At 42.4% G+C, this 27,661-nt stretch overlaps 2 protein-coding genes across 10 annotated transcripts in view; both read right to left on the reverse strand.

Moving 5' to 3' along the window:
- The window catches only part of cpne8 (copine VIII), a 55,668-nt gene extending 36,591 nt beyond the window's left edge, over positions 1-19,077 (reverse strand). Inside the window, exons 1-4 of the mRNA XM_057330205.1 lie at positions 18,917-19,077; positions 12,271-12,311; positions 1,178-1,224; positions 984-1,087 (exon numbers count right to left, since the gene is read on the reverse strand). Coding sequence (XP_057186188.1) covers positions 984-1,087; positions 1,178-1,224; positions 12,271-12,311; positions 18,917-19,023 — 299 coding nt within the window. The 5' untranslated portion in view covers positions 19,024-19,077. The remainder of the gene's footprint in view (positions 1-983; positions 1,088-1,177; positions 1,225-12,270; positions 12,312-18,916) is intronic.
- Positions 19,078-22,581: 3,504 nt separating this feature from the next.
- Positions 22,582-27,661, reverse strand: part of kif21a (kinesin family member 21A) — a 68,546-nt gene continuing 63,466 nt past the window's right edge. For all 9 annotated transcript variants that reach the window (XM_057329634.1, XM_057329633.1, XM_057329630.1 and 6 more), the window contains 5 exons: positions 27,378-27,542; positions 26,464-26,581; positions 26,212-26,382; positions 24,999-25,198; positions 22,582-24,874 (listed from right to left, as the gene is read on the reverse strand). In XM_057329634.1, the coding sequence (XP_057185617.1) occupies positions 24,784-24,874; positions 24,999-25,198; positions 26,212-26,382; positions 26,464-26,581; positions 27,378-27,542 (745 nt within the window). In that variant the 3' untranslated portion in view covers positions 22,582-24,783. The remainder of the gene's footprint in view (positions 24,875-24,998; positions 25,199-26,211; positions 26,383-26,463; positions 26,582-27,377; positions 27,543-27,661) is intronic.

The following is a 27,661-nucleotide window of genomic DNA, read 5'->3' on the forward strand; positions in this document are numbered from 1 at the left end:
TTCTCAAGACAAACCCCATTCTGTCGGTTCGACACAACATCTCGTTCCCTCCATCAGGGAACCGAGGTTACATCCGTAACCAAGACGTTATGCACAGTGTGATATATCAATAATATGTATAGTCTCAATATCTGACATATCGTCAATACTTCACATCCTAAATGACAGGTCAGCGAGCTGGTTACATGACCAACCCAGAGCACCACACACCTGTCAGTGACGTTCTGCTTAACCTTTTGTTGTGAAAAAGGCAATTAAATCGAATGTATGGATTGTTTTTCTGTGTTAATTCTATAAAGGAGGTCGTGTGGTGTGTGTTTGACCACATACATGTGTGTGATGGTGAATAATACATCAATGTAATTTCTGGGATACTGCTGTATAATGTGCTTCACTGAGCAGAAGAAATCCAAGACTCTGCAGGCCGTGTGTATCTGTGTGTGTGCGTGTGTGTGTGTGTGTGTGTGTGTGCGTGCGTGCGTGCGTGCGTGCGTGCGTGCGTGCGTGCGTGCGTGCGTGCGTGTGTGTGTGTGTAAAATCAAACAAAACTGTGTTTTTAGCACTTACTGAATGGGTTTAATAGCTTAAAGTGAAGTAAATCTGTGTGTTTTTTTCCAGGCACTTTTCATATTTTACCCAGGGTGACTTACAATATATTCAAGGTATCAGTATGGGTGTTGCGGGAAAATCAAACCCATGCCTTTTTCGCTGCTGACGCGGTGTTCTAACAAACAGGATCACATTGCCAATGACATGACTAATAGTCTGAATTGACTAAAAAGTGTGTGTGAAATCAGCATAAATAAAAAGTTCACATTTTAGACATTTGTGTTTCGAAATAGATTTAGATTAACACTTTAAAAACATTTTGTGGCACTGGCCAACAAAACAAAGTGGTAATAAAATATGATGCTCCACTTCGAAATGAATTGTTTACACAAACATATAAACACACACATACGTTTGTTTAATGATATACTTACAGGTCAAAGCGTAAGTTTTGTCTTTCTTCAAAAAAGTAGTCTAAGATGAATTTGTGCACAAAGTCTGGATTCAGGGTGTTGTCAATCACTTCTGTTCTGCCAAACTAGAAGCAGAGAAAAACAAAAAAGCTGTGTAAATGGTCATCGAATATTATCTACAAATATAAATTTAGAAATGATAGAAAACACAATACCTCTCTCCACTCCCTGCTTGCCACCGTTTGAGTATACAGCACACAAACTACACAAAAACAAAATGTGATATTAAAATACACAAACATTTCTTTCAAACGTCTTTAAAAAGTTGCCTATTTCAACTCTTTATCTTTATCAACTTTATTGTCATTCTTCCACACATGCAGAATGCAGAAGAATGACATGTCGTTTAAAGGTGCATGTAGCAAACAACAAGTATCACAACAATCATTCAACATTAAACATACAAGAGCTGAGGTGTGATGAATGTGAGGTAGGATGTAAGTATAAGACCGACCCTATTTGGAGGAACAGTTAAAGTAAAAAAGAGAGCTATGCCCTTTACCCTCCAGAGTGATCACTTCATATGGAGTGCTAAAGGGGACCACAAAACTGTTCCTCTTATTTCATGCCAAACAAATTAAACCTTCATAAAAGAATTATGGGAGCAAAGTGTCTATTAGTTCCCTCATTTCAAAGTGGCACATTTTGTGCACTTTGGTTTGGAACCCTTTAACATGGCGACTGTGACTGTTCTCACTCTGAAGTGCCCTTCCTAGGTGGATTCATCCTGTTGGAAACGCATCTTCTAACTTATTGGCTACCTTTTAATACAACAATTTACTAACTTAATTTGGTCAAACATATAGAAGCATAAAGAAGACTAAAGCAACAGACATCAATTAAAAGCCTCATACAGCCTTGGTTGGCTAGTTTAAAAAGAGTATAAAAACATAAAAACAAAGATGTTAAAAAGGGATAGTTCACCCAAAAATGAAACTTCTGTCATTATTTAATCATGCACAGATTGTTTCAAACCTGAATAGGTTTATTTGTTCTGCTAAACACAAAGGAAGATATTTGGAAGAATGTCAGTAACCAAACCGATCTCATCACCCATTTACTCCCATTTCTTTTCCCTACTATGGCAGTAAATGGGGGATGAGATCTGTTTGGTTCCTCAAATTCTTTTTTTTTGCGTTCAACAGAACCATAAAGGGAAAAACAGGTTTAAAACAAACCGAGGGTGAGTCAATGATGACAGAATTTTAATTTTATCCCGTTAAGGGCTTTTGGGACATCATTGGCACATTTTTTGTCTGGCATGCAGTGAGATGAGCAGTACAGTTAACACAAACACACTCAGAAGTGATGCCAATTCATATCACAAGCAACAGCAGGCAGCTGAAATATTTCTGTTTCCAAACATCTGTTCGACTGTCCAGGGGGCCTTCTTCTAAACACGAGCCAATACCTGCCATCAGAGTGTGTCTAAAAATAAGCCTCGTTACAAAAGAAAACCATCATCATCCGCTGAGCATGTAATATTCACACACTTTCATCTTGCATTTGGACTCCAGAGTCTCGTAGACTTCATGGTGTGTGACTTTATGACCGCCTGCACTCTTGTCTGTCCTAGGAGACGAGTTTGTGTGTGTGTGTGTGTGTGTGTGTGTGTATGCGTGGGAAGGGTAAACCCTATGGTATGGGGACAAAATGTCCCCAAAAAGATGGCAATATCCAAATTCCTTGTCCTTGTGGGGACATTTTTTGGTCCCCATGAGGAAACAAGCTTATAAATCATACAGAATTAACTTTTTTGAAAATCTAAAAGAGCAGACAGTTTTGTGTGATTGTTAGGTTTAGGGGTAGGGTTAGGGAATATGATATACAGTTTGTACAGTATAAAAACCATTACGTCTATGGAATGTCCCCATAAAACATGGAAACCCAACATGTGTGTGTGTGTGCGTGTGTGTGTGTGTGTATGCGTGGGCAGGGTAAACCCTACGCTATGGGGACAAAATGTCCCCACAAAGATGGCAATATCCAAAACCCTTGTCCTTGTGGGGACATTTTTTTGTCCCCATGAGGAAACAAGCTTATAAATCATACAGAATTAACTTTTTTGAAAATCTAAAAGAGCAGGAAGTTTTTTGTGATTGTTAGGTTTAGGGGGTGGGTTAGGGGTAGGGAATATAATATACAGTTTTTACAGTATGAAAAACATTGCGTCTATGGAATGTCCCTATAAAACATGGAAACCCAACATGTGTGTGCGTGCGTGCGTGCGTGTGCGTGTGTGCGTGTGCATAGACAGATATGCCTCAGCTGTCCACATGCACTGAGAATCTCTTTACAGTAAACTTTAGTTCCCTTTCTGTCGGTCTCTCGACGTTGTGTCGAACCGACAGAATGGGGTTTGACTTGAGAACCTATCATCTTCTGAGTATTTAGAAAAGGCCAATGAAAATTGGCGAATGAAATTTGCATGCCGGACTCCTCCCCGGATGTCCGGGTATAAGAGGGAAGCCGGCGTGCTCATTCATTCACCTTTTGTTCTTCAGAGCCTAAGCATCTGATGAGCGATCTTCAGATCTTCACTGATCCAATCCTGCTGGAATCTACGACGTGGCGCAGCGGACGGTCCCTTCCTGCAGCGACTCTCACCTGGGCGTCTCGGCAGTTCCGGAAGTGTCTGAGCAATTTTTTTTTCTAAAAGAGCAAATTTCTCCAGCGTGGCATGTCCCGCTGTTCTCTTGGGTGCGACACACTCATTGAGGAAGGGGACGGACACGATGTCTGCCTCAGGTGTTTGGGTCTCCGGCACGCTGAGGCAGCCTTCGTGGATATGTCCTGCCCGCACTGTGGGCGGATGGCGATCCAGACGTTGCGGTCATGGGTGGCTGTATTCTTTATGGATAAAGCCACCACCCTATCTGCTACCCGATCCGTGACGACAGTGACTACGGCCGTGCCGCCCGCTTCGGTTAGCACCGGGGGTGATATGGGGATCACTGTGAACGTTAACCCGCCAGCCGCAGGGTCACGGACCTCCCTCCCTCCCCCGGGGGGTAGAGCCCAGGAAGAAGTGGACATTGAGATGTTAACCATGCTTTTCCGGGCCGCCGCGAGCATTGGGCTGCAGTGCACAGCACCGCCTTTACCCCAGCGCTCGAGGCTGGATACGTGGTACCTGGGGTCTGAGCGCGGCTCCAGGCCGTGCCCAGCTCCGGTCCCGTTCTTCCCGGAAGTGCATGAGGAGCTGAGTAAGACTTGGAACGCGCCCCTCACAGCCCGTTCCAATCAGAAAAGCTCAGTCGCCCTTACTTCCCTCGATGATGGGGTGGCCAGGGGCTATGTCGAGATTCCCCAGGTGGAGCGTGCTGTCGCGGTGCACCTGTGCCCGCAGACAGCGGCCACCTGGAGAGCTCGGCCTAGACTCCCATCCAAGGCGTGTAAGTTTTAGGCAACGCTGGTGTCGAAGGCTTACAAGGATGCGGGTCAGGCCGCCTCCTCCCTCCACGCCATGGCCATCCTGCAGGTCCACCAGGCCAAGGCGTTGAAGGAGCTTCACGAGGGTAAGACCGACTCAGCGGTAATGCAGGAACTCCGTACCGCCACCGATCTCACTCTACGGGCGACTAAGGTGAAGGCACGGGCCCTGGTTCGGGCGATGTCCACCATGGTGGTCCAGGAGAGGCACCTCTGGCTTAAACTTGCGCAGATGCGGGATGCCGAGAAGGTTCGCTTTCTTGATGCCCCCATCTTGCAGGGAGGGCTGTTTGGTGACACCGTTGAGGATTTCTCTCAGCAGTTCTCGACGGTGAAGAAGCAGACGGAGGCCATCAAGCATATCCTGCCCCGCCGTGACTCGGCCGCCTCTAGGCCTTCGAGATCCCGAGCGGCGTCTGCTTCCCAGCAGCCCCGGCCCTCTTCGACTCCGGCTCCAGCTCCAGTGCCCCCTTCCCAGGCTGCCTCCCGGAAAAGGACGTTGAAGAGGAAACCGCCTCCCTGTCAGCAGCCGTCGTGGAAGCAGAAGCGGCTCTGATGGAGAGACCCCAGGGAGATCGAGGCTACCATCGGGCCCGAACCCAGCCACTCCATCGCTGGGTTGGATAGGGACGGTTCCTGCCCTGTCCTACCATCAGCTGGTCTGTTGTGTACACACAGGGAACTGGTGCTCCGGCACCTAGATCGGTTGGGGCTACAGGTCAACTGGGTAAAGAGCAAGCGCAGAGCATCTCCTTTCTCGGTATGGAACTCGACTCAATGTCTCCATGTCCTCTGTCTCCATGACAGAGCGACTGACTACAGAGCGCGCCCAGTCAGTGTTACACTGCCTGAAGCACTTCAGGCAGCCAGCGGTCCCCCTGAAACAATTTCAGAGGCTCCTGGGGCACATGGCATCCTCGGCGGGGGAGGTCCCCCTCGGGTTGATGCACATGCGACCGCTCGAACACTGGCTACAGAGTCGGGTTCCCTGGAGAGCGTGGCACACCGGCAGCAGGCGTATGGTCATCACGCCTATCTGCAGGCGCACCCTGACCCCCTGGTCGTCTATGGCCTTCCTACGGGCGGGGGTCCCCCTAGGGCAGGTGTCAAGGCACGTCGTAGTAACGACGGATGCCTCCCTTCAGGGCTGGAGTGCCGTGTGCAACGGGCACGCAGTGTCGGGGCGGTGGACGGCCCCCGCCTGCGTTGGCATATCAACTGCCTAGAGTTGTGGGCTGTGCTACTTGCACTGAAGAGGTTCCAACCTCTCATGCAGGGCAGGCACGTGCTGGTCCGGTTGGACAGCACAGCTGCCGTGGCGTATATCAACCACCAGGGTGGCGTTCGTTCACGGCAGCTAACACGACTCGCCCGACGCCTCCTCCTGTGGAGTCAGCAGGTGATCAGCTCCCTGCGAGCCATACACATACCGGGCAACCTGAACCAGACAGCAGACTGGCTCTCTCGTCAGTGGTCACCTTGCGGAGAGTGGCGACTCCACCCCCACGCGGTTCAGCTCATATGGGAGCAGTTCGGCCAGGCGCAGGTGGACCTGTTTGCCTCCCCGGACTCCACCCATTGTCCGCTTTGGTACTCCCTGTCCGACGGTCCCCTAGGTACGGATGCCCTTGCGCACAGCTGGCCGCGGGACAAGCGGAAGTACGCCTTCCCCCCAGTGAGCCTCATTGCACAGACCCTGTGCAAGGTCAGGGAAGAGGAGCATCAAGTGCTACTAGTTGCGCCTTACTGGCCCAACCGGACTTGGTTCTCAGAGCTGGTGCTTCTGACAACAACTCCCCCCTGGCCGATTCCCCTGAGGAAGGACCTTCTTTCTCAGGGGAAGGGCACGTTTTGGCATCCCAGGCCAGACCTCTGGGACCTCCATGTCTGGCCCCTGGACGGGACGAGGAGATCCTGAGCGGCCTACCCCCGGCGGTGGTAGAGACTCTCACACAGGCTAGGGCCCCGGCCACTAGGAGACTGTATGCCTTCAAGTGGCGCATCTTCTCGTCTTGGTGCTCTTCTCACGGAGAAGACCCGCAGAGATGCTCGATCAGGTACGTACTGTCCTTTCTCCAGGAGAGACTTGAGAAGAACCTCTCCCCTTCCACACTGAAAGTGTATGTTGCCGCTATAGCCGCACATCACGATCCAGTTGCTGGTAAGTCTCTAGGACAGCACGACCTGGTCACCAGGTTCCTGAGGGGCGCGAGATGGTTGAATCCGCCTCGCCCACGCCCCGTACCCTCTTGGGACCTCGAAGTGGTCCTGGAGGGCCTCCAGAGGCCCCCCTTCGAGCCCCTAGGAGAGGCCGATCTTTCTCGCCTGTCGATAAAGACGGCCCTCCTGGTAGCGCTCGCCTCCTTCAAGAGGGTAGGGGACCTACAAGCATTCTCTGTGTCCTCGGGTTGCCTAGAATTTGGGCCTGGAGACTCTCACGTTATCCTGAGACCACGGCCCGGCTACGTGCCCAAGGTTCCCACCACTCCCTTCCGGGACCAGGTGGTGAACTTGCAGGTGCTCCCCTCTGGGGAGGAAGACCCAACCCCGTCCGTATTGTGTCCAGTACGCACACTGTGCCTCTACTTGGACCGCACGCAGAGCTTCAGAAGCTCTGAGCAGCTCTTTGTCTGTTTTGGAGGTCAGCAGAAGGGGAGAGCTGTCTCCAAACAGAGACTGGCGCACTGGATCGTGGATGCCATATCCTTGGCATACCGGTCGCAAGATCGCCCCTGCCCCTTAGGAGTTAGGGCACATTCCACTCTGGGTGTCGCCTCCTCGTGGGCACTGGCTCAGGGCGCCTCTCTGGCAGACATCTGCAGAGCTGAGGGTTGGGCTACGCCCAATACCTTCGCGAGGTTCTACAACCTCCGTGTAGAACCGGTGTCAGCCCGCGTCCTGCAGGGCAACAGGTAGGACTGGCAACCGTTAGGGCTCCGGGGGGAGCAGCGGCTATCCCGCCTCACTTCTTTCTTCTCGGGTAAAGAACAGGCATTCCATCCATCACTAAGCACCCTTCCAGGGGGCAGGCTGGGCAGAGCAGCCCTGCCCCCTTAGGCCGGGGAACAGTTGAGTTATCTCCCAGATAGCTCTAACCGGCCCTAGTGCTCCAGACGTGGTAACCCCCCTTCCGTGGGCTGTTCCGTCTGATGTATCCTCATGAATGGTTCCCACCTTGGCAACCCATGACCTCCCAAGGTGGACTCCCACCTTGCGGTTAACTCCTGCAGTCCGCACATTCCTCCCATGAGTTCTCCCCTGATGGTGAGACCATGTGGTGTCTCCACTAATTCCTCCCTACGGTAGGTAGTGGTCTCTGCAGCGTTTTTCCCCCGGGGGGGGGAATAATGCTTACCCAGTGGCCCGTACGGTGCCGGGCGGCTTCTCGCCATTTAGAGAATTAGGCCTCCGCCCGTGACGGCCGGCGTTAGGGGGCTTCCCAACTTTTTGTGGAAAGCTCTGGGTCCCCCTTCCTCTCCACTGGAAGGTCATAATTTCGCGCTAGCGTGTTCGTCTGACTCGCCCAGGCCAGTCAACGTCGCTCCGCAGAGATTGTGACGCGGCTCAGTGCTGTGGCGTTTTCCATAGGAACCCCATTCTGTCGGTTCGACACAACGTCGAGAGACCGACAGAAAGGGAACGTCTTGGTTACGGATGTAACCTCGGTTCCCTGATGGAGGGAACGAGACGTTGTGTCCCTCATGCCACAACACTGGCCGCCCACCCCAGCGGTCGGGGGAGGATGCTTTAGGCTCCTCAGACCAAAGGTGAATGAATGAGCACGCCGGCTTCCCTCTTATACCCGGACATCCGGGGAGGAGCCCGGCATGCAAATTTCATTCGCCAATTTTCATTGGCCTTTTCTAAATACTCAGAAGATGATAGCTTCTCAAGACAAACCCCATTCTGTCGGTTCGACACAACGTCTCGTTCCCTCCATCAGGGAAACGAGGTTACATCCGTAACCAAGACGTTCTGTTCAGCTGGGTGTGTAGATGCATATGGTGACCTGGATGCTTAAAAAAAACATAATATATAATTCAAGGAAAATAAGATGAAAATTCAAAACGAATATAATATCTTTAATGAAATAATGAGATATGAGGTTGGGTTATTGGCTAAGAGGAAAGTGTTACTGGTAATCTCAGATCCTTCTTCCAAAATCCTTTAGAAAATGAATGCATGTGGCATCGCTCAGATCATTGGAAGAATTTGATTAGAAGTGGCCAAGCAAGGGGTAATTTTTCATTACATTTATGAATTTCGCAGACACTTTTATTGGATTTAAGATGTACATTTTTTATTTTATATGTTAAATGAATATTACTTAAATTTCACAAATATATGAAGATTTTCTCATAATTAAGTCAATTAACATCAAAGAGATTAAATGTAGAGTGAACGGAAATGTTTGCTTCAGTCTCCTGCGTCTCGGATATTTCTCCTGAGAAAAAATCTAAAAGAGACTAAAGGAGATCCCAACAATGTCACAAACTGCTTTCCAAGTCTGCAATCAAAAGTCAAAATGTTCATCCAAATTTACCAAAATCCAGACTATTTTACCTCATCAATCTGCATTCATTTTACACTTCCATAGTATTAGTACCAATTTGTGTTTGTTTTAATTTCTCCTAAGCAATTTTAGAGACTAAATTGATACTTAGAAGAAAAACATCTGAGAACATTAAATCCTCTGATCTAAGAGCAACTTCTGATCAATACAATTTTCTCTATAGGTTTACTTTTCTGAAACATAATCATATCATCACAATGCAGTCGTTCTTGTCTGAGAATTGCAGGGATGAAAATCAATACTGCAACCACATATTTAGTATCAGGGTTAGGAATCTGCCACTACACAAAATGACATGTTCCCTAGACACAGAAAATTCTGCCTTAAATATCACATGCAGTGCTGTGGACGGCCACACACACACAGAGAGAGAGAAAGAGAGAGAGAGGCAGTGATGGTGGGTATAAGCAGAGAATCTATATTTAGCTGTCTGGAGTTCCTGAATCTCAAGTCTTTTGGCCGGTGAATGTAGGAAGGAGTCTGTGCGATCACGTCAGCACATCTCAGCAAATGTGACGCTCTACCACGCTGCTCACATGATGATCCAAAAAAATCCTACAGTATGAGGAGCTGGAAACACTGGAGGCATGTGTTCAAATCAAGACTGTATTCTCATTCAGAGCTTAGCAGAAACATGCCACCAGAGGTGACAAAAATGCCTCAAAATATTAGAAAAAATGTGGGGGAGAAAAATACCCCCATGGTAAATTTAGCTGTTGTCTAATCCTGTGTGTTTTAAATGCCATTCTATTCATGGATTTAGGCTTTGCCTACAGTCATATGTAGCTTTTAAGTATCTATACATACTGTATTCTAGCAAAAATATTTATTTTGTAATGTGCAGTATAGCTTTTCGTTGATTTCATGGGATTGATAGTATTGAACTATATGCTTTATAAACACTATTAAAGGAGTTCACGTTTCTTTTGACCTCGTGTTGCTTTTTCTTCGTTTTTTGGTCTAATTCATTTTAAAAAAATTAAGTAATGACAGAAATTAATATGTTGGCACCATTATATTTTTGTCTACAAAACTAAACCGATCACTGATTTTGGTACTAGAAATCTTGATCACCATTATACAATATATGTAATGTATGTGTTTGTATATAATATACACAGTATGTATCTGATGTATAATGTATCTACTAAAATGTAGAAAATATTTAAGACAGCTGCACAGGTATGTACTTCACAAGCTTACTAATATGATATAATTATGGAAGGAATTGAAACAAAAGCTTTTAGAGCATATAATCATGCATGTACAGTGTGTGTGTGTGTGTGTGTGTGTGTGTGTGTGTGTGTGTGTGTGTGTGTGTGTGTGTGTGTGCGTGTGTGTGTGTGTGTTCATGTTTGTATATCCCGGTGGGGACCTAAACCTGAATGCACACCAACACATGGGGACTCGTGTCACCGTGGGGACCAAAATTGAGTTCCCCATGGGCAAAAAAGCTAATAAATTGTACAGAACAATATTTTTTAAAAATCTGAAAATGCAAAAAGTGTTCTATGATCTTTAGGTTTAGGGATAGGGTTAGGGATAGGGGATAGAATATACAGTTTGTACAGTATAAAAAACATTACGCCTATGGACTGTCCCCACGGGGATAGTAAACCAGACATGAGAGTGTGTGTGTGCGTGTGTGTGTGCGTTTGTGTGTGTGTTTGTCAGATGTAGTCAGTTTAATCAGCCGCATAACGGAACGAACGATGTGACGCCTGCAGTCAAATGCATCTGTATGTTCATTAAAGCTGTGAATGTCAGCAGCTGTAATCAGCTGAACACAACATCTGCTTTTCACACGCACACACACATGTCTGGTTAATATCTCTGTGTCGACAGTATAGGCGTAATGATTTTTATACTGTACAAACTGCTATTTTATCCCCAACCCCTAAACCTAAAGATCATAGATCATACAAAACTTTAGGCATTTTTAGATTTTCAAAAAAGATTGTTTTGTACGATTTATAGACTTTTTTGCCCATGGGGACCTCAATTTTTGTCCATAAGGTGACACGAGTCCCCATTAGTTGGTGTGTATTCAGGTTTAGGTCCCCACCGGGATATAAAAACAAGGCCACGCACTCCACACACAAATAAACACAAACATACAAATGCAAGAATTCAATATACCCTTTTGTTTTTTGCACACACACAAACACGTGTGTAAAAAAGTTCATCTCTTAAAGGGTTCATATGGCACTGCTAAAAGTAATATTATCATTTGTTTTAGATGTAATGTAATGTATATACACAATTTAAGGTTCAAAAACGCTGTATTTTCCACATACCGTGCATGTTTGTATCTCCTCTTTGCCCCGCCTCTCTGAAACGTGCAGATTTTGAACAAAGCTCATGACTCTGAAAAGCGAGGTGTGCTATGATTGGCCAGTTAACCAGTGTGTAGTGACTGGTCAAAGACCGCAAGCGTGTGACGGAAATGTAACGCCTCTTACCATATTTGGAACATCAGGTTCCAAAGCAGTTTTACTGACAGGTAAGCCCACCTTACTTGTGGGCATTTGGGCGGTCTTAGTCAAATCATACCACAAACCGCCGTAGATTTGTGGGGGTGTGGTTACACGAGGCGTTTCAGGCAGGTCTGGGTGAGCATTCGCTTTTAGATAGAATGCATCTTTTGTTCCAACACTTGAATTTTTGCAATTTTACGTGTCTAATACATACATGGGCAACTTATAACACACCAAAGACACAGAAAACACGTATTTGCGCCATATGACCCCTTTAAATTCCCTATAAAAACAGCAATAGCAATAAAAACTGCATTGCAATAAAATGACTGATGTTGTCATACTGTAAATTTAAGTCTTCCTTTTAATGACATCAAATACGTTTCGGCTTGAACAAGTCTTATGTGACGGAGATATTTTTCCTCAAAAGTAGACTGAAGTAGTAATGCATGATGTTTGCAGTGCAGCAGGGTTTCGTGCAGCAGGGTTTCATGCAGTAATCAAGAGCTGAGATCATAATGAACGCAAGCAGGTAATGAAGCTCCATGCAGCGAGTATACAGATCTGATGATGAGTATGAATTAACCCATCATGCTTTCAGTCCACCTGCCTACTGTTACTAAGATTTGAGTCAGATGTGCTAGTTTTGCGATCTTTTTCTTTTAAACAAATAAACACCTTTTTGCATCCACAACATGTCACTGCACACAAGAATAAATAACACACATAACATGCGTCTAGGGAAGAACAAGGCCAAAGAGCTTACTTGGGTCAGATTTTGAGAAAGTGTCTCTATCCAAGAGGTTTCTGTAAAAGAAAGAAAGAAAGTTATTTAAGACTCTTTTAAAGCGTTTACAACTTCTCTCTCCCTCACAAATACACTACTGACCTAAAATGATCATGTGGTTTTGAATGTAAATACAGCAGTAATGTGTTACAGTCATTTTCTCAGTCTTATGATTCTCAACTGTTGATATTCATCTTGCACCAACCAAAATGTGTTCTTTTGTGATATACTTATGATGTGCAATGAGAAACAACAACAGAACCTATTTATGTTTTGTCAATATACCGTTCAATACTGTTCCTAATGTAAAATGCTCAAGCAGCGCACTGTTGCCATAGATACCTCCTCTGACAAATATGATTCATAAGTATCTGTTTGATGCTTACATGTCAAATGCATATATGAAATGTATGAAGATTAAATGAAAACAAAGATTGTATTTGTTGTGTTGCATAAATGCATCATAATAAGGACTATTATTTTGGCAATGGAATGTATTGTTTTTTTGAGAGGACTATTATGGTCAAAGGGGAACTTGGCTCGGAAGTATTGAAAGAAACATAATGATGGAGAAAAGTATTAAAAATAAAATAAAAATAAAAAGCTCATTTAATGTTATTCGGGAGTTAATCAACATTAATGCCCAAACGGGACTATTCCAATAACCTCTTCTCTAACTATGCAAATAACACCAACAACTTAACTGTAATAAACCATGTCCTCTGTGTATATACAAACAGAACCCCCTCAAATGTAAAACACAACCCTAAACACATATGTAACCTATAACCCCAAACAGATATATAACACATAACTAAAACCTGAAAGAAAACCTATTTATTTATGATTTTTTTAATCCATCATAACTCATATTTAAACCTAATTACATATTTCTGTGAAAATAATGTCTTTGTGGTCTGAAACAGCTTGAACGTAACCATACACCATGCTTCATTTAGTAGGAGCCATATACAGTATATGCAAATTAGTCCCCGCCTTGGCCTAGCTGGTGTTTACATTAGCCTGTTGTCGTACAAAAACGGTGTTTAAAAAAAAACGATCCTCGTTTATACTGCCGTTTCCACATGCGTTTTAGAAAAAATGTGCGTTTACACTACACTACCGAAAACGCATGTCACATGACCATTCAGACACGCTGGGCATGCGCACATAAACGTAAACAGTTGTATAGACATACATAAATTGGTTGTTGATGACAGTTGGTTACTAGTCACAGACCGACCAGTGCAAAATGAACATGATGGCGAGGAAAAGCAAGGACGTCTTCGAGTTGATAACGTTAGATGAATCCATGTTATTAGGCTTGTTTGATTTCATTCGGCGCCACACAGACCGATCGACGGATGACATCGCAGTACTGAGAGCACGATTTAAAAGCATACGGCTCTCGATTCTCTCTCGAGTTGCATTAATGTCATCGTGCCGATCCGTGTACATAAAACAATATACTTAACCATTTGTTTATATTTTACTAAACCCTTGTTGATAGAGTTCAAACATCAGAAAAATATCAAGTTCCCCTTCAGTCGGTCTCTCGACGTTGTGTTGAGAGACAGACTGGGGTTTGATCTTGAGAACCTATCATCTCCGAGAGAAATTTTAAAACACCAATGGGCTTGGCGAATGGCACACACACGCCAGTCCCCACCCCGTGCATACGGGTATAAAAGGGAGATGGCGGCGGCCATTCACTCATCCTTTGTTCTTTGGAACCTGCGTGGCTTATGTCAAGCATTATCTCTTCGAGACTCTTCGATTCGTCAACGATTTCTACTGCTGGATTTACGACGCAGAGCAGCGGACTTCTCCCTCCTGAGAGAGGACTTCCCCTGGGCGTCTCGGTAGCGAGCTACAGACCTAAAAGAGCAAATTTCTCACAGTTGCGAACATGTCTCGCAGCTGTGTCCTTGGGTGTGACAGACTCATCCCTGAGTCAGACGGGCATGAATCCTGCGTCACATGCTTGGGGGTCAAGCATGCTGAGGCAGGATTTGTCGATCCGGCATTTTCTGTGTGTGAGAACATGGCGATCAAGGTGTTGTGGTCACGGCTGGCTACGTTCTTTGTGAGCGCTGCTGCAACCCCGTCTGCTTCCCAGGCGAGTTCGACTGCCGCTTCGGCGAGGTCGACCACTTCGTTGAGCAGCGGGGGTGATTTGGGGGTACCTATGGATGTCGCTCCGTCAGATTCGGCTTCGCGGACCACCCATACCCCACCACGCTCACTTGGCTCGTCCCCGATGAGCGGCGGTGGACCGTCCCATAGCGGGCAGACTCGACAGAGGGATGAGGACGCACTCTCTGTCATAGCATCGGACAGCTACCTCCTGGCATCAGATGCGGAAGACCTCTCTGAGCTCCCGCCCCCGCCCCCGGGCGGTCAAGCTCAAGATGATGCTCGCGGCTGGATTCATGGTTTCTGGGGTCAGAGCGTAGTCAAAAGCCACGCATCTCCCCGGTGCCATTCTTCGTTCTCGGTTCTCGGTGCGCTCCCAGCTAGCGGGCTCGGGGGCTGTTACTCCCCTACAGGGTCATCCCGTATGATGAATTCCTCACTCTTGGTTCCCCTGTCGGTGAACCTGTGACCTCCCCTCCGGTGGTTACTCCACCTGGGTTCAGTCCCCCCTATTCGGGTTCGGGCAATTTTCTCTCATGTTGTTCTCCCCACTGGTGAGACCATATTGGTGTCTCCACATGTAACCTCCCCTTGTGGTAGGATGTGGCCTCCGTAACAGACTCTTCACTGAGGAGAGCAGTGTTTCCTCAGTGTTCCTTACGGCGCCTCGCTAATAGAGATGAATGCCACAGTCTGTGATGGCCGACGGTACGAGCCTTTCAGGGTATGCACCTAAGTGCTGATCCCACTGGAAGATTACGTCTCGCAGTAGCGCTCACTTGTGACTCGCTAGTCCAGTCAGTGTCACTCCGCTGGAGGTTGTGATACGGCTCAGTGCCGTGGCGTGTAAAGATAGGTCCCCAGTCTGTCTCTGAACACAACGTTGAGAGACCGACTGAAGGGGAATGTCTTGGTTACGACTGTAACCTCATTTCCCTGATGGAGGGAACGAGACGTTGTGTCTTCATGCCACAACGCTTCGCCGACCCGCTGCAGTGACCGGGAGATGCCTCTCAGGTTCCTCAGCCCAAAAGATGAGTGAATGGCCGCCGCCATCTCCCTTTTATACCCGTATGTACGGGGCGGGGACTGGCGTGCGTATGCCATTCGCCAAGCCCATTGGCATTTTAAAATTCCTCTCGGAGATGATAGGTTCTCAAGATCAAACCCCAGTCTGTCTCTCAACGCAACGTCTCATTCCCTCCATCAGGGAAAGGAGGTTACAGTCGTAACCGAGAAGTTTTCTGGTTTCAAAAAGAGAAATAATCATGCATTATGGATGTGACAAAAAAGTACACCATTTTTGAGAGACGACAAACTTTGTAGGAGTTCTGTGAATAAAATGCACAAACCTGAAGCAATAATACCCAACGAATGGAGAAGGGATGCCTCTTCATAGAACATAAAATAGTTACTTTATTTTAATGTTCATGTGTGTCCATTCATGAGGAATATGTACCGTTATGGATGTGACAATCCTGAAAATGGAATTTACCTGACTATGAAAAATCATGCATTAAAAATAAAACAAATGCTTTAAAAACTTCAAGAGAGACCTCACAAAAGAACTTTATTTTTTCATGGTAAGGTTGACATTTTCACAGAATTGCCCTATAGTCACATGACAAATAATGCACAGCTGACTGGATTAAGGGGTCGACACATCTTAATCTCAAGAATCTTCATAAAACATTTACACAGCCACTTCCCCACGAAACAACGCACCCATTTCAGATCCATCACCCCCATCGCACGATCTCCATCATAAACGACTGCCAATCACATTCACTTTCAATCCTCTAATGATTTAATGAACATTATCCCCACGCTTCTTCCGCACTTATCGTGCACTCCTATCGAGCACACGATGGTGAAACACAGAGGAATAATTCATGAGGTGTGTAATTAAAGCATCATGTGTGATAATGTTTAGCGTGGATAATGAGGATTTGCCCTCTGTGGGGCTTCAAATGAAAAGGCCTCCAAACACACGCTAAGTAAAGATCACCGGATTGAGGAGCAATTTATGTCATAAAAGTATTGATGATGGGCAAAGTATGAATTTAATATTCATCTTAAAATGCTGACTTCATAATAGCAGGGTTGTGAAGTATGGCTTTATTAAAACAAAACACTTGTGTCAGGGGGAAACACAGTATCATCGTAGAAGTCTGCAGATGTGTGATATCTTAATAGCCTTTGAAATTCAAGGCTTGTGGTTTCAAAGGAGACTGTGTTGCGGTATAAGCACATTTCACTGGAAGCTGTGATTGCAAGAAAGTTACAGTTTAGCATAATACAGTAAGAATGTTTCAGGCGTTTCAGAATAGAATGTCGTTGACCGTATACTGTACATACACATACATTATATTTTTAACATTTCAACATTCTCAAAAACATTATTTCAACAACGATTTACAGTTAAAGGGACAGTACACCCCAAAAAATGTAAATCCTTGCATTATTTATTCACCTTCATGTCATTCCAGACCTGTATGACTTTCTTTCTTCTGCAGAACATGAAAGAAGATATTTTGAAGAATGTTGGTAAGCAAACAAACAACACTGAACCCCGTTGACTTTCATTGTATATGTACAAAAAACACCGAAACATTTATCAAAATATCTTCTATTTTATTTCACAGAAGAAACAGTCAGATACAGGTTTTGAAGCACATGACGTTTTACAGTAAAATTATGAACCGCTGAGTCTATGTGACTCATATATCAGACTGATGGACCGAATCGATCGCTCTCATCTTAGTTTTAAAATACTTGGAGGAAATGTTACTGAAGGCAGATTCACCTCTTTCTGTGAGTATTGACACAACCTCCAGCCCAAAGGGTCTCGCTTCTATACGCTCAGACCAAACAATCAATCAGTCGATACAGATGCTCTCTGCTATCAATTGATTCTTCGTTTTATTGCTAATCGGCACTCTCGGTCCTCCATACTCTGCGTCCTCACTGTCAAAAAGCTTTTCTTTTCACCTTTGCAACTGTCAGTGTCTGTCTTGAGTAGCATCTGAATTCTTACATTGGTGTTTTCCATTCGCACTGTTTTCATCGAACAGTAAAAACAGGATTTATGTGGAACATTAGATCTCTTCTCAGAGAGAAAATGTCAAAATTCTACAGTAAACATATAACATAATTTTCATCTACTGTTAAATTGTACATTTAAAAAGACAATATATAACCGTAAAACATTGTTGAAATTAAATTAAAAAAAGAGTATAAAATATATACAGGCAGCAAAATGTCATCCTGTAATGACTGCTGTATTTTATACATTGTTGTATCTATTATATAGTTATTCTGTAAATAAGACTTTCAAACCAGCCCTTGACAAATATAAATGATCACCAATCTCATACAGCACAGGTTTCATAATTGTGTGTTTTCCAAATGTTATTTAAGAGCTAAATTCCCTTCACATTATATACTGTACACTCACCCCATAGCAACGCTCATTTATTCACAGCAGACCCATAAGACTGATCTGAGGTGTAGCGCATTTCTATAACAAAAGTTGACTAGATTGAAATAATTCTCCTTTTACCATATCAATGCATGCCCTTTGTGTGCATCTGATTTTACTTCTGAGGTCTAAGAAAGTTAATGATTTCTATAAATAAAAATAACGGTGCTGCTTCTCAAGACATCATAGCTTCATACATGCACTTATTATGTAACATTGAAGAACAGAGAGCTGTCTGCAAGAATGCATAAGACATCCACCACACCAAACATGCATGACATCAGTCATACAAGCCTATACGTGACCTAGTTTGTGAAAACCCAGATAAAATATAACCGTGATATCTTTAATGTTGACTGAGTAAAACTTGAATTCATAGTAAAATATAAGACTATAATCAAATGTTAATGGTTGTTATCTTATATTTCGATTTTGAGACTTAAACCTGGTTTTCACAGACAGCAATGAATGTATCCATTATAGTGCATGCTTTTGATAATAACTGGATCCATAGGCCTACATGATATACATGGAAAATATATAATGCATTTTTCTACATGATGGGCTTTATGGCTTGCACCACGTGTTTTTATGCATTTTAAAACATTGTACGCTTTACAGGTGTAACCATGAATTGGTTTTGCATTGAAAGTGATTAAACGAAATGCATTGAATAGCCTACATTACAGCAGCCTAAAAAAATCTATTATATCTGTGAATTGCTAATAATAATTTCGTTTCTTTTTTTAAAGAATTGTCAAGATCTCTCCTAGTTGATTCATGTTATAACATCAGCACGCGCTTAGATCAACAAATTAAAGTCACGAAATAATATCAATAATGTGTAATATCAAGCACATTAAGCAAGAATTCATATCAAGCTGCAGATCAAATGTCATTTACACTCGACACATAGTCCAGAAGCATCAGACATTGCATGTTATCAGAGGAACTCCACGCACGAGTGTGTTTAATCAAACGTGCATCAGACCCACTCGCGCGACTCACCTGCACGACACGGTGATCTCAACTTTAGTGGCGGGAATCGCCGCCGCGAGCGCCTCGAAATCCGCCACACTCGCCATGTTCAGTAAGCCACTCATCATAGTAGACATGATGCTGTGTGAGTGCACAGAGAGTCTGAGCTGAGCATCCTTCACACCGCTTCACACGCGACGTCACAGCGCGTGAGAGAGTTCCTCCTGGTCACGCGCTTAGTGCGTTCAGCAAACCACCCCCAAAGATAAATAAATAAACATTGCATTGCGTCTATGTGCATCATAACTGTGTTTATAATATCGTACATTATCTGTTGTTGTATATTTGCATATTTTTAAAAAGTAGGGATTTGTCCCGTTGGTAAATTGTATTACTCATAACTTTTCGATGTATTTTTTTCAATGTTCTTAAGGAAATGCCCCGTTGAGTTCATGGACAACTCTTTGCAGTATATGTCTACTTAATATTTGTATTACAAACACTTTTATAAAAGCCATTTTAAAACATTTACAGTGTTTTTGAATCTTCTCTCTTTTGTCATTTCTAACATAAACAACATCCAACATCAAATGAGAGCAATCCCAGTGAGTTCACACACTTTACCTGTTAATATTCATGTGTTCAGGTGTCAGACACAGGCTCTTTTTTTACTTCTTGAACTGTTGTACAAGACATTCATTCTCTGTGTTTGTTATGTGTCACACCTCAGTGCACCTGTCCTGGACACATTTTAGTGTGAAAACTGAGACCCGCAGAGGAAATGAACACTTCATCAACACCAGACCTCAGCAACCGCACACGTATAACGCTCATGACATCGAACAACATTTATCTTTGTCTATCTATATTACCTTCACAAGAGTGTTTATGTTAATATATTGGTTTCGTTAACATGATTATGTAAATGGTGTTTATAGATCCAGGACTTCAGAGACTATTCCTGCACCACATGCGGTAATGCAATGCACATATTTAACACTGCAGAGTTGTCAGGTTAATACCCCTGTCAGAGATTAACCCACAGTATTTGCACTGGCAAAAATCATGGACTGTAAATCCAGGCAAATAGTCTCAGGTAGTGCATTCAAGCTTTAAAGGGGCTGTCATATGACTAATGACAAATGAGATTCAATTCAATTCAATTCAATTTATTTATATAGCGCTTTTCACAATGTGCATTGTTCCAAAGCAGCTTTACAGGAGCAAATAAGAAAAACAGAAAAACACAGAAAGGTAAAACACAGCACAGTGCATGGTGTTTATAGACCAAGCAAGATCATTCTAATAAATAATATCTAATAAATAAATAAATGCAGTCTCCCGGTGAGCAAGCAACACTGCCCCACAACCAAACTGTGACAAAAATAAACATAAATAAATGAATAATGGTGTCTACCATGTAGGCCTAAAAAAATAATACAATGCCTTGCTGCCCTGCCAGAATAACTTCACAGTCTGTGTATCAAGGTACCTCATAAAGAAAATGGTTTTAGACAGGCTTCGTGCAGGACACTGTAATGTCTAATAATAGTGTACGTCTATGTACATCCAGACGGTTGTCATCGCAAAATAAATTCCAACAGCGCTCAGGCCCTTAGTGCAAAACCAGATGATTACATCGCTATTCAATGTTTTGGTGACAGTTGTGAGTTTTGATTATTTTAGCATAAGCAGTGGTGAAAATGGTGAGAAATGTGAGTTTCACAGGGGGGACTTTTGTTGGGAACTTTTTAATATTTTTAAACCAAAGATGCAACCACTTTATCTACGTATAAAATGTGGATAGCATTTGGAAGCCATCATGGATAAAAGGTGGAAATCCTCTACATTTTGAGGTGGAACCCTTTGAAATTTACTGTTGCTGTGATTGGTCAACAACAACGCCATACTGGGGAGGGCAAGACTAAAACCCAAAGAATGTAACAGGGAGGTGTTATTTTCTAGATGAAAGCACAATGTTTCTCAGTGGTCTCAATGGTTTACAATCTACGTGGAATACAAAATAATTTGCATTAAGTTTGGAGAGTTAGACAAATTATTAATTGTCATAAGAATTGTAAAAACTCACTTGTCAACGCTGTCAAGCTATTTCTGACTCCACCTGAAGGCAGCAACTGTCTCTATTTAATAGACTTTTTGTATTTATTTTTTATGTAGAACTTCGATTCTAAACTTCCACAATCAATCTCTTGTCATGTTTGATGTTTAATTTACGTCCAGAGAGATTCTGCAGCGGGGGCTGAGCTACACACGCAATGTTGCATAAATACAAACCTGAATACTGTAGGCTAATGCTTCAAGATTCAAGATTTTATTTGTCACATACATAGTTGTATAAAGAACATACAACCAGCAGTGAACTACAGGTCAGGTCGGCTCCAAAGATGGTGCAATTATTATAAAAACTCCTCGGTTAAAGTATAACGTTGCGCGCAACTGCGCACATACACTTATCTACACGCGCAATGACAACACAAAAGAGCACAGTCTAACATAATATTATATTATAGTTATTTACTCATTACTTTACTTATTGTTATACACAAACCATAAACTATTACTAGATGGTCAAATTTCATCAAACAGATTCGAGTGCTGATAGATTAACCTCTTTTCGTACCTGAGGTCGTAAGCCTTTCTGACTGCGGCGCATCTCTGCCCTCCTCCGCTGTCCTCCCTGCGTTGTCTTTGGTTCATACGTTTCATTTCGACAAATAAAAATATCCTAAATTTAAAGCCTGAAAAATAATCTGCGTGCACATATGGGAATGTTTAACGTGCTGTAAATTGACTTGCTGCATCTAATGTTGTCAATGTGACGTAATCACCTCAGGGTTCACGACCGAGGGGGAGGAAATTCCAATGGCTGATGGCTTTTTATTTTCATGGTTTTATTTTTAACGTAACTAATATTTTTATCTTTTGTTACACTTATTGATTAAATACGCTATTTCTAATTAAAAAAAGATTTCTGGAATCATCTTCCCAGATAGCACAATCCATCTGGTTTACGTCTATTTGACGTCTGCATTTACATCTGTAAGACATCTGCAATACATAGTTTGCTCATCTGCAATACGTCTCGGAGACGTCTGAACGTCTGTAATACGTCTGCTAAAGATCTGGAGATCTGCTGCTTAAAAACATCTGCTAAACATCTTAGAAAGAGCTGTTGTACATCCATTCTAAATCATAAACATCTTACAGACATCTTCTAGATGTCTATATGACGTCTGACAGCAGACATCTCCGAGACGTATTGCAGATGAGCAAACTATGTATTGTAGATGTCTTGCAGATGTAAATGCAGACGTCAAATAGACGTAAACCAGATGTATGTGTGCTATCAGGGTTGCGACCCGACCCCCGCGGCCTTGCGACCCCTACTTTGGGAGGGCATGTTCTCTTTTAGTTTCTTTTGAGGGAACATTTGTCACAAACATAGCCAAAAATAAATAATAATAAACAAATAAATGATAAATATTTCAGTTTGATTTTCATGCTTCTGTTGACAGGCCCGTGTCACTAAACAGGAAGCTGCACAGATTATGACGCAGTTCTTTTGGTCTGCGGTGCTGGAGAACCCAGGTGTAGAAGCTCAGGTGCACACAAGTCCACACTGATGAATTACACAGATTAAAAAATCACGGGTGACAAATAAAAAATTTGTTACAAGTGACAATTTTTTAATTTAAAGATTGAAAAGATGGACACATGGAAACACAAAACACTGTTTGTTTTACATAGCCTAATGCTGCGTATGCATTGCGAAACCTACAGTTGACAACCTGCGCTGTTATTGTTTTATAAACATGAACAAAAAATTACACGTGACGTTAAGCAATAACTGTAATACTGCTGCACTCTAGTGGCCAGTATGGGTCACCAAATGACTGCGTTTATAAAAGGTTTTTTAATGCAATGCAAAATAAGTTGTCTGTGTCAAACCTCATTTCTATAAAAATGAACATCAATTTCAATGAAAATTAATTTGCTGTTATAACAGTCATGTTGATCTTTTAAAATATATAATTATGATGACGTTTTTATACTTTTATACAGGAGATCTATGGATTTTTCAAAGTTGACAGTCATTGTCACCATACACGTTTATCGTTAAACAAGTAGCCATACTGTAATATTTATATCTTTATCATCTTCAAAATTTTCCATTATATGGATCGTGGGATGTATGGGTTGTTTTTGAAGCTAGACATTACGTTTCATTTTATTTGTGAAACTTTTTGTAATATTTTATGAAATCTAATTAAAAACATAGGCTACTTATTGTCACAATTGACTATTGTCAAAATACCGTAGAGCGTCTGAACTGTATTCATGGTATTTTGTCTTTTCATACATCAGACCGGCAGGTCCACTTTTATTTTAAACACATTAAATATTATAGTAATTAAAATATAATGTCCCACTGAACACAGCTGCACACACGACAGGTTTTTGACAGATGACATTTAATTCAATTGACATCTGACATTCAAATCTCTATGGCCCATTTTGTTTCCACCACAGGCATCATAAATATGCTTTCAGTAAAGCCAAAGCGTGGCCAGAAATAAAGCAATAAACAGATTTGACCTACAAAAGCTTTCAAGTCGGTCTTCATATGTTCATCTAGTATGACACCATGAGAGACAGTCTGACGTGTAAACTAGCACATGTAGTGATCTGCAGTGAGCAGGGCTTTATGCAGTGTAGATAAGTGGTACAGGCACAAGTAATTCCCCTTTCACATCTGGATACAGTATATATGCGAGACAGTATCTAGTGCATAGTACACACACACCCATAGACTTCAGTGACATACGTGAGCAGCAAGAATATTTCAGAGGAAAGAGGTTAATGGATATTGACAAAACACAGAACAGGTTTTTTAAGAGTGACGAGAGAACGTCTTAAATTGTTATTGTACTTACTGAAGCTGTTAAGATTGTTTACAATATTGTTAATTTAACGTCAAAGTGATTCCAGATGAATCTAGTAGCCTACACTATAAAAACATATTCAGGTTATACTTTACTCCAAAATGATAAGGAAAGAAAAAAGTAATGACATTTTGCATTAAGAAAATGAAGCTTTTTTTAGGGCCATTGAGATTTTTAAAATGTAAAGGATAGGGCGCACAAAACAGGGTTGCCAAGTCTGTGGTTGCCCCCCAAAATTGGCCTACTTTAAACTGTTGCGGCAAGTTGTTTTTATTCTGCAGGTTAAATGTGGGAAAAAATTCTTTTTAATTAAATTCAGAGTTACAAATACTAGTATGGTTTCTGGCTTTCTTTAAAATAATAATTGAAACAATCTATATATCTTTTTCACATTACAGTAATACAAATTTGATTTATTTTATGGTTCTAAGAAATCAAAATGTGACTAATTGGCATTAAAATACCATGTTAGCTTTCATTTTCTTTATGTAAAATCCTTAATAATTACTCCATTAAGTTAAAACGTGACCACTTGAGTTACTCCACAGACACAACACCACTCCCTGATGTTCTGGAACATTTCCCATAACAGGAATACTGAAGCCAGCTACAGTAGATCCAGTTCCTTTCCTCCGAACTTCCATCAGAGCATCAGCGTGTCCGCTTTCAGTGCCGTCTTGATGATTGTTAGAATTATCTGAGCTGGCCTGCTTATTTTAAGGACAAAGAGCTTTATTTAGCATGTGACGTTGATTTTGCGTCTTAAGCGATGCTCCAGCATTAGCAATGAATGCTGGGAAACGTCCAAAAGAACCGTAGTGAGCAGATTCCGATGCGAATAGAATCTGTTGTGTTGAAGGCCAGAGACTCAAGTGAAAATCCACATTTTGGTGGTGGGGTCAAAGTGCAAAAGTCAGTGGCATCTGCATTCAGTCAATTGCCGACGATGTCATCGGCAGTGTCAGTGACATCTGCGCCGCCGTCCAGACTCCCCCTCGCACGCCAGATCTTCACTGTCCGGTCACTGCAAAGAAATGTGGAGTGTGTGTGTGTGTTAACGTATGGATGGGAGTTTCAATCTACGATAAAATGAACAAATGGTATTAAAAATGTGATTGTATTTGCTTGCGTATGTTTGTAACACTCACTCGGAGGCTGTGAACAGATGACTGCTGTTGGTAGAGATGCTGTTGATGGGGCTTTCGTGACCTCTGATCTCCCCGAGCAGACTCAACGTGTCCGTGTGCCAGAGTTTGAGAACTCCTCCCCTACAGCCACTCAGCAGGATGGGGGACGCAGGCACGACTCCCAGAGCACAAACCCAATCACGATGAGCGTTGGGTACCTGCTGTAGATCAAGCGACACATGACAGCTCATTAAACCTGTACAAACACACCGTCTGAGTTCAGATCCAGTCACTTCCTGATGAGTTCATTAGCCTCTTCCTGTCATGTCTCAGGTCTGATTAATCATCTGATTGGTTAATTACTTGAGGAAGGATTTACACTATCTGTGTGTGGAATGATGATGTGTGTGCCAGTCTGGACTGTTATGTTGTGTTGTCAAAACAAGACTTACATCATAAATGTGAGAAGTTCATTGTAAGTAGTAACTACAACTAAAAGGTTTTAAAATGTGTCTAATTTAAGAGAATACTATAACGAAATAATAATGATTCAGAGGAACAATATTGTCAGAATCACTTTAAGATGTTTTTCCAGCTGATATACGATAAAACATTGACAATAAAATGACTTGTAAACTGCAAAACTGCAGCTTGCAAGCTAATAATAAACAAATATTATAAAAATATCATCTGTTCGGTGTGGACACAAAAACAGTTATTGTTACAATAATAGCTATCATTCTAGGTGTGAACAGGCCCTTACAAATGACTCGAGAGTAAGATGTATATAGACCCATGTGATTCTCCTTTTTACCGTTTTACGATAGGGGGTGCTGTTATTTTTTGTGTTTTGTGTAAAGTTTTGTTAAAACTTTTTGTGCGTAAAGCAGCTTTCACGCTCACGGTCGGATGTACTAACAGTGAAATTAACGTGAGAATGTGCGTTCCTCCACGCCAACTTCATGTCTGGCGTGAGTTTTTTTGTGTGTACGCACATTTACAGCTTTGTCCGTATGCAATGTTTTAGTATGGAATCCTGGGCCCCTGGTTCTTATATATTTACTTTCAAGCCACTTTGAATGCCACTGTGTGCTGTATGATGATTCTTAAAATTCGTTTAACCACAAAGGTTTAAAACAACATGTAAATGCATCAGTTTCATATACTTTGGGGTTAAGAATCATTCACTCAGTTTCTGCTAATTGACACTTTTTATCTTGTATAGATGGTTTACCTGCAACAGGTCCTTGCGTGCCAGGTCCCATTTCTTAATGCCGTTGTCTCTGGAGCCGCTGAACAGACAGTCCCCCTGTACCACCAGCGATTCGATGCCGTCATAGTGAGGCGGTTCAAAGTTATGAGTGGGGCTGATGCTACCCACAGCACCCTCGCTCATGTCAAACATCTACAGGATAAAAACATCCAAGGGTTATTTAGATGATGTTCAATGGAAATGTCCTCCAAATGATAATTGTGAAACACACACCTTAATGTAGTGATCCTTTGAGCCTGTGATAACTAGATCTTGTCCATTACAGGTCTGATCAACAGTCAAGCACATGACAGGACTCAGATGACCTGTTAACTTCCCCGTAGACACGAATCTGACAAAAACAGATCAATATGAGTGCTTTTTTAACTACAGGCACTTTTATGTTTTATGGAAACCTTATTAACAACCGTTTTCTTTTTGTTATAAGGTCAAATTAAAGCCGTCTAATAAACATTTTAACATACCTTTAGCATTTATTTTTGCTACTTTCTAAACGCATTTTATCGTCAGATTTGAGTATTCAAAGACTGTAATCATAACCAATACTTCAATAGCATTTATTTATCTAAGTTCACGTTAGTATTAACATTTATTAATACACTGTATTGACATGAACTAACATGAACAAAGATTAATAAATGCTACAAAAAACTATGTTGCTCATTGCTAGTTCATGTTAGCTAATGCATTTACTAATAATAACAAATACAACCTTGTTGTAAAGTGTTACCGTCTGTTTTACTTTTGTCCCAGACTTTCAATCATAAAGTATTAATAATTAATTTTGTGACATTATGATCAATTAAGATAAAATATTATTTAACTCTGTATTTTGGATACATAAAGTAAAACTAATACAAACAGAATTAGTAAATTACGAAATAAATTACTTTGTTCCAATAATGTTAAAGATTTTGTTTCACCACAGAATGAAACAAACCAAATAATATTGTGGCAATGAAATTTGTTGGTTTGAAAAACAACAGTATGGTTCATAGTAGACCGATTTTGCGAGATTAGTGTTTATTAAGGTAGTTTATAATTGAACCATAACTGAAGGAGCACTCATATAAAATGTAGCAGATAATGTATATAGTAATTGTTAGTGTGCTGGGCAGAAGTTATACCGTCTCAGGTCCCACATGCGCACAGAGTTGCCAGCAGCAGCGTAAAGAACGGTACCGCTCGGGTTCAGAAATATCTGATTGATCTGGTTCTCTCCGGCCGGGATGGTGACGGTACGATTGGTACTGGCAGCACACATGTCACCGGTGTTCACCAGACCTGATGAACTGAAACACAGACAGACCATTTGAACATTTCATTCAATTATTACATTAAGAGTTACACATTAAACGGCACAGTCAGGGCTCAGCCTCTGTTGGTGCCCTTGGCAAGATTGAACTTTTTT

This window comes from Triplophysa rosa, linkage group LG3 (assembly GCF_024868665.1).
Source record: "Triplophysa rosa linkage group LG3, Trosa_1v2, whole genome shotgun sequence".
Lineage (NCBI taxonomy): Eukaryota > Metazoa > Chordata > Actinopteri > Cypriniformes > Nemacheilidae > Triplophysa > Triplophysa rosa.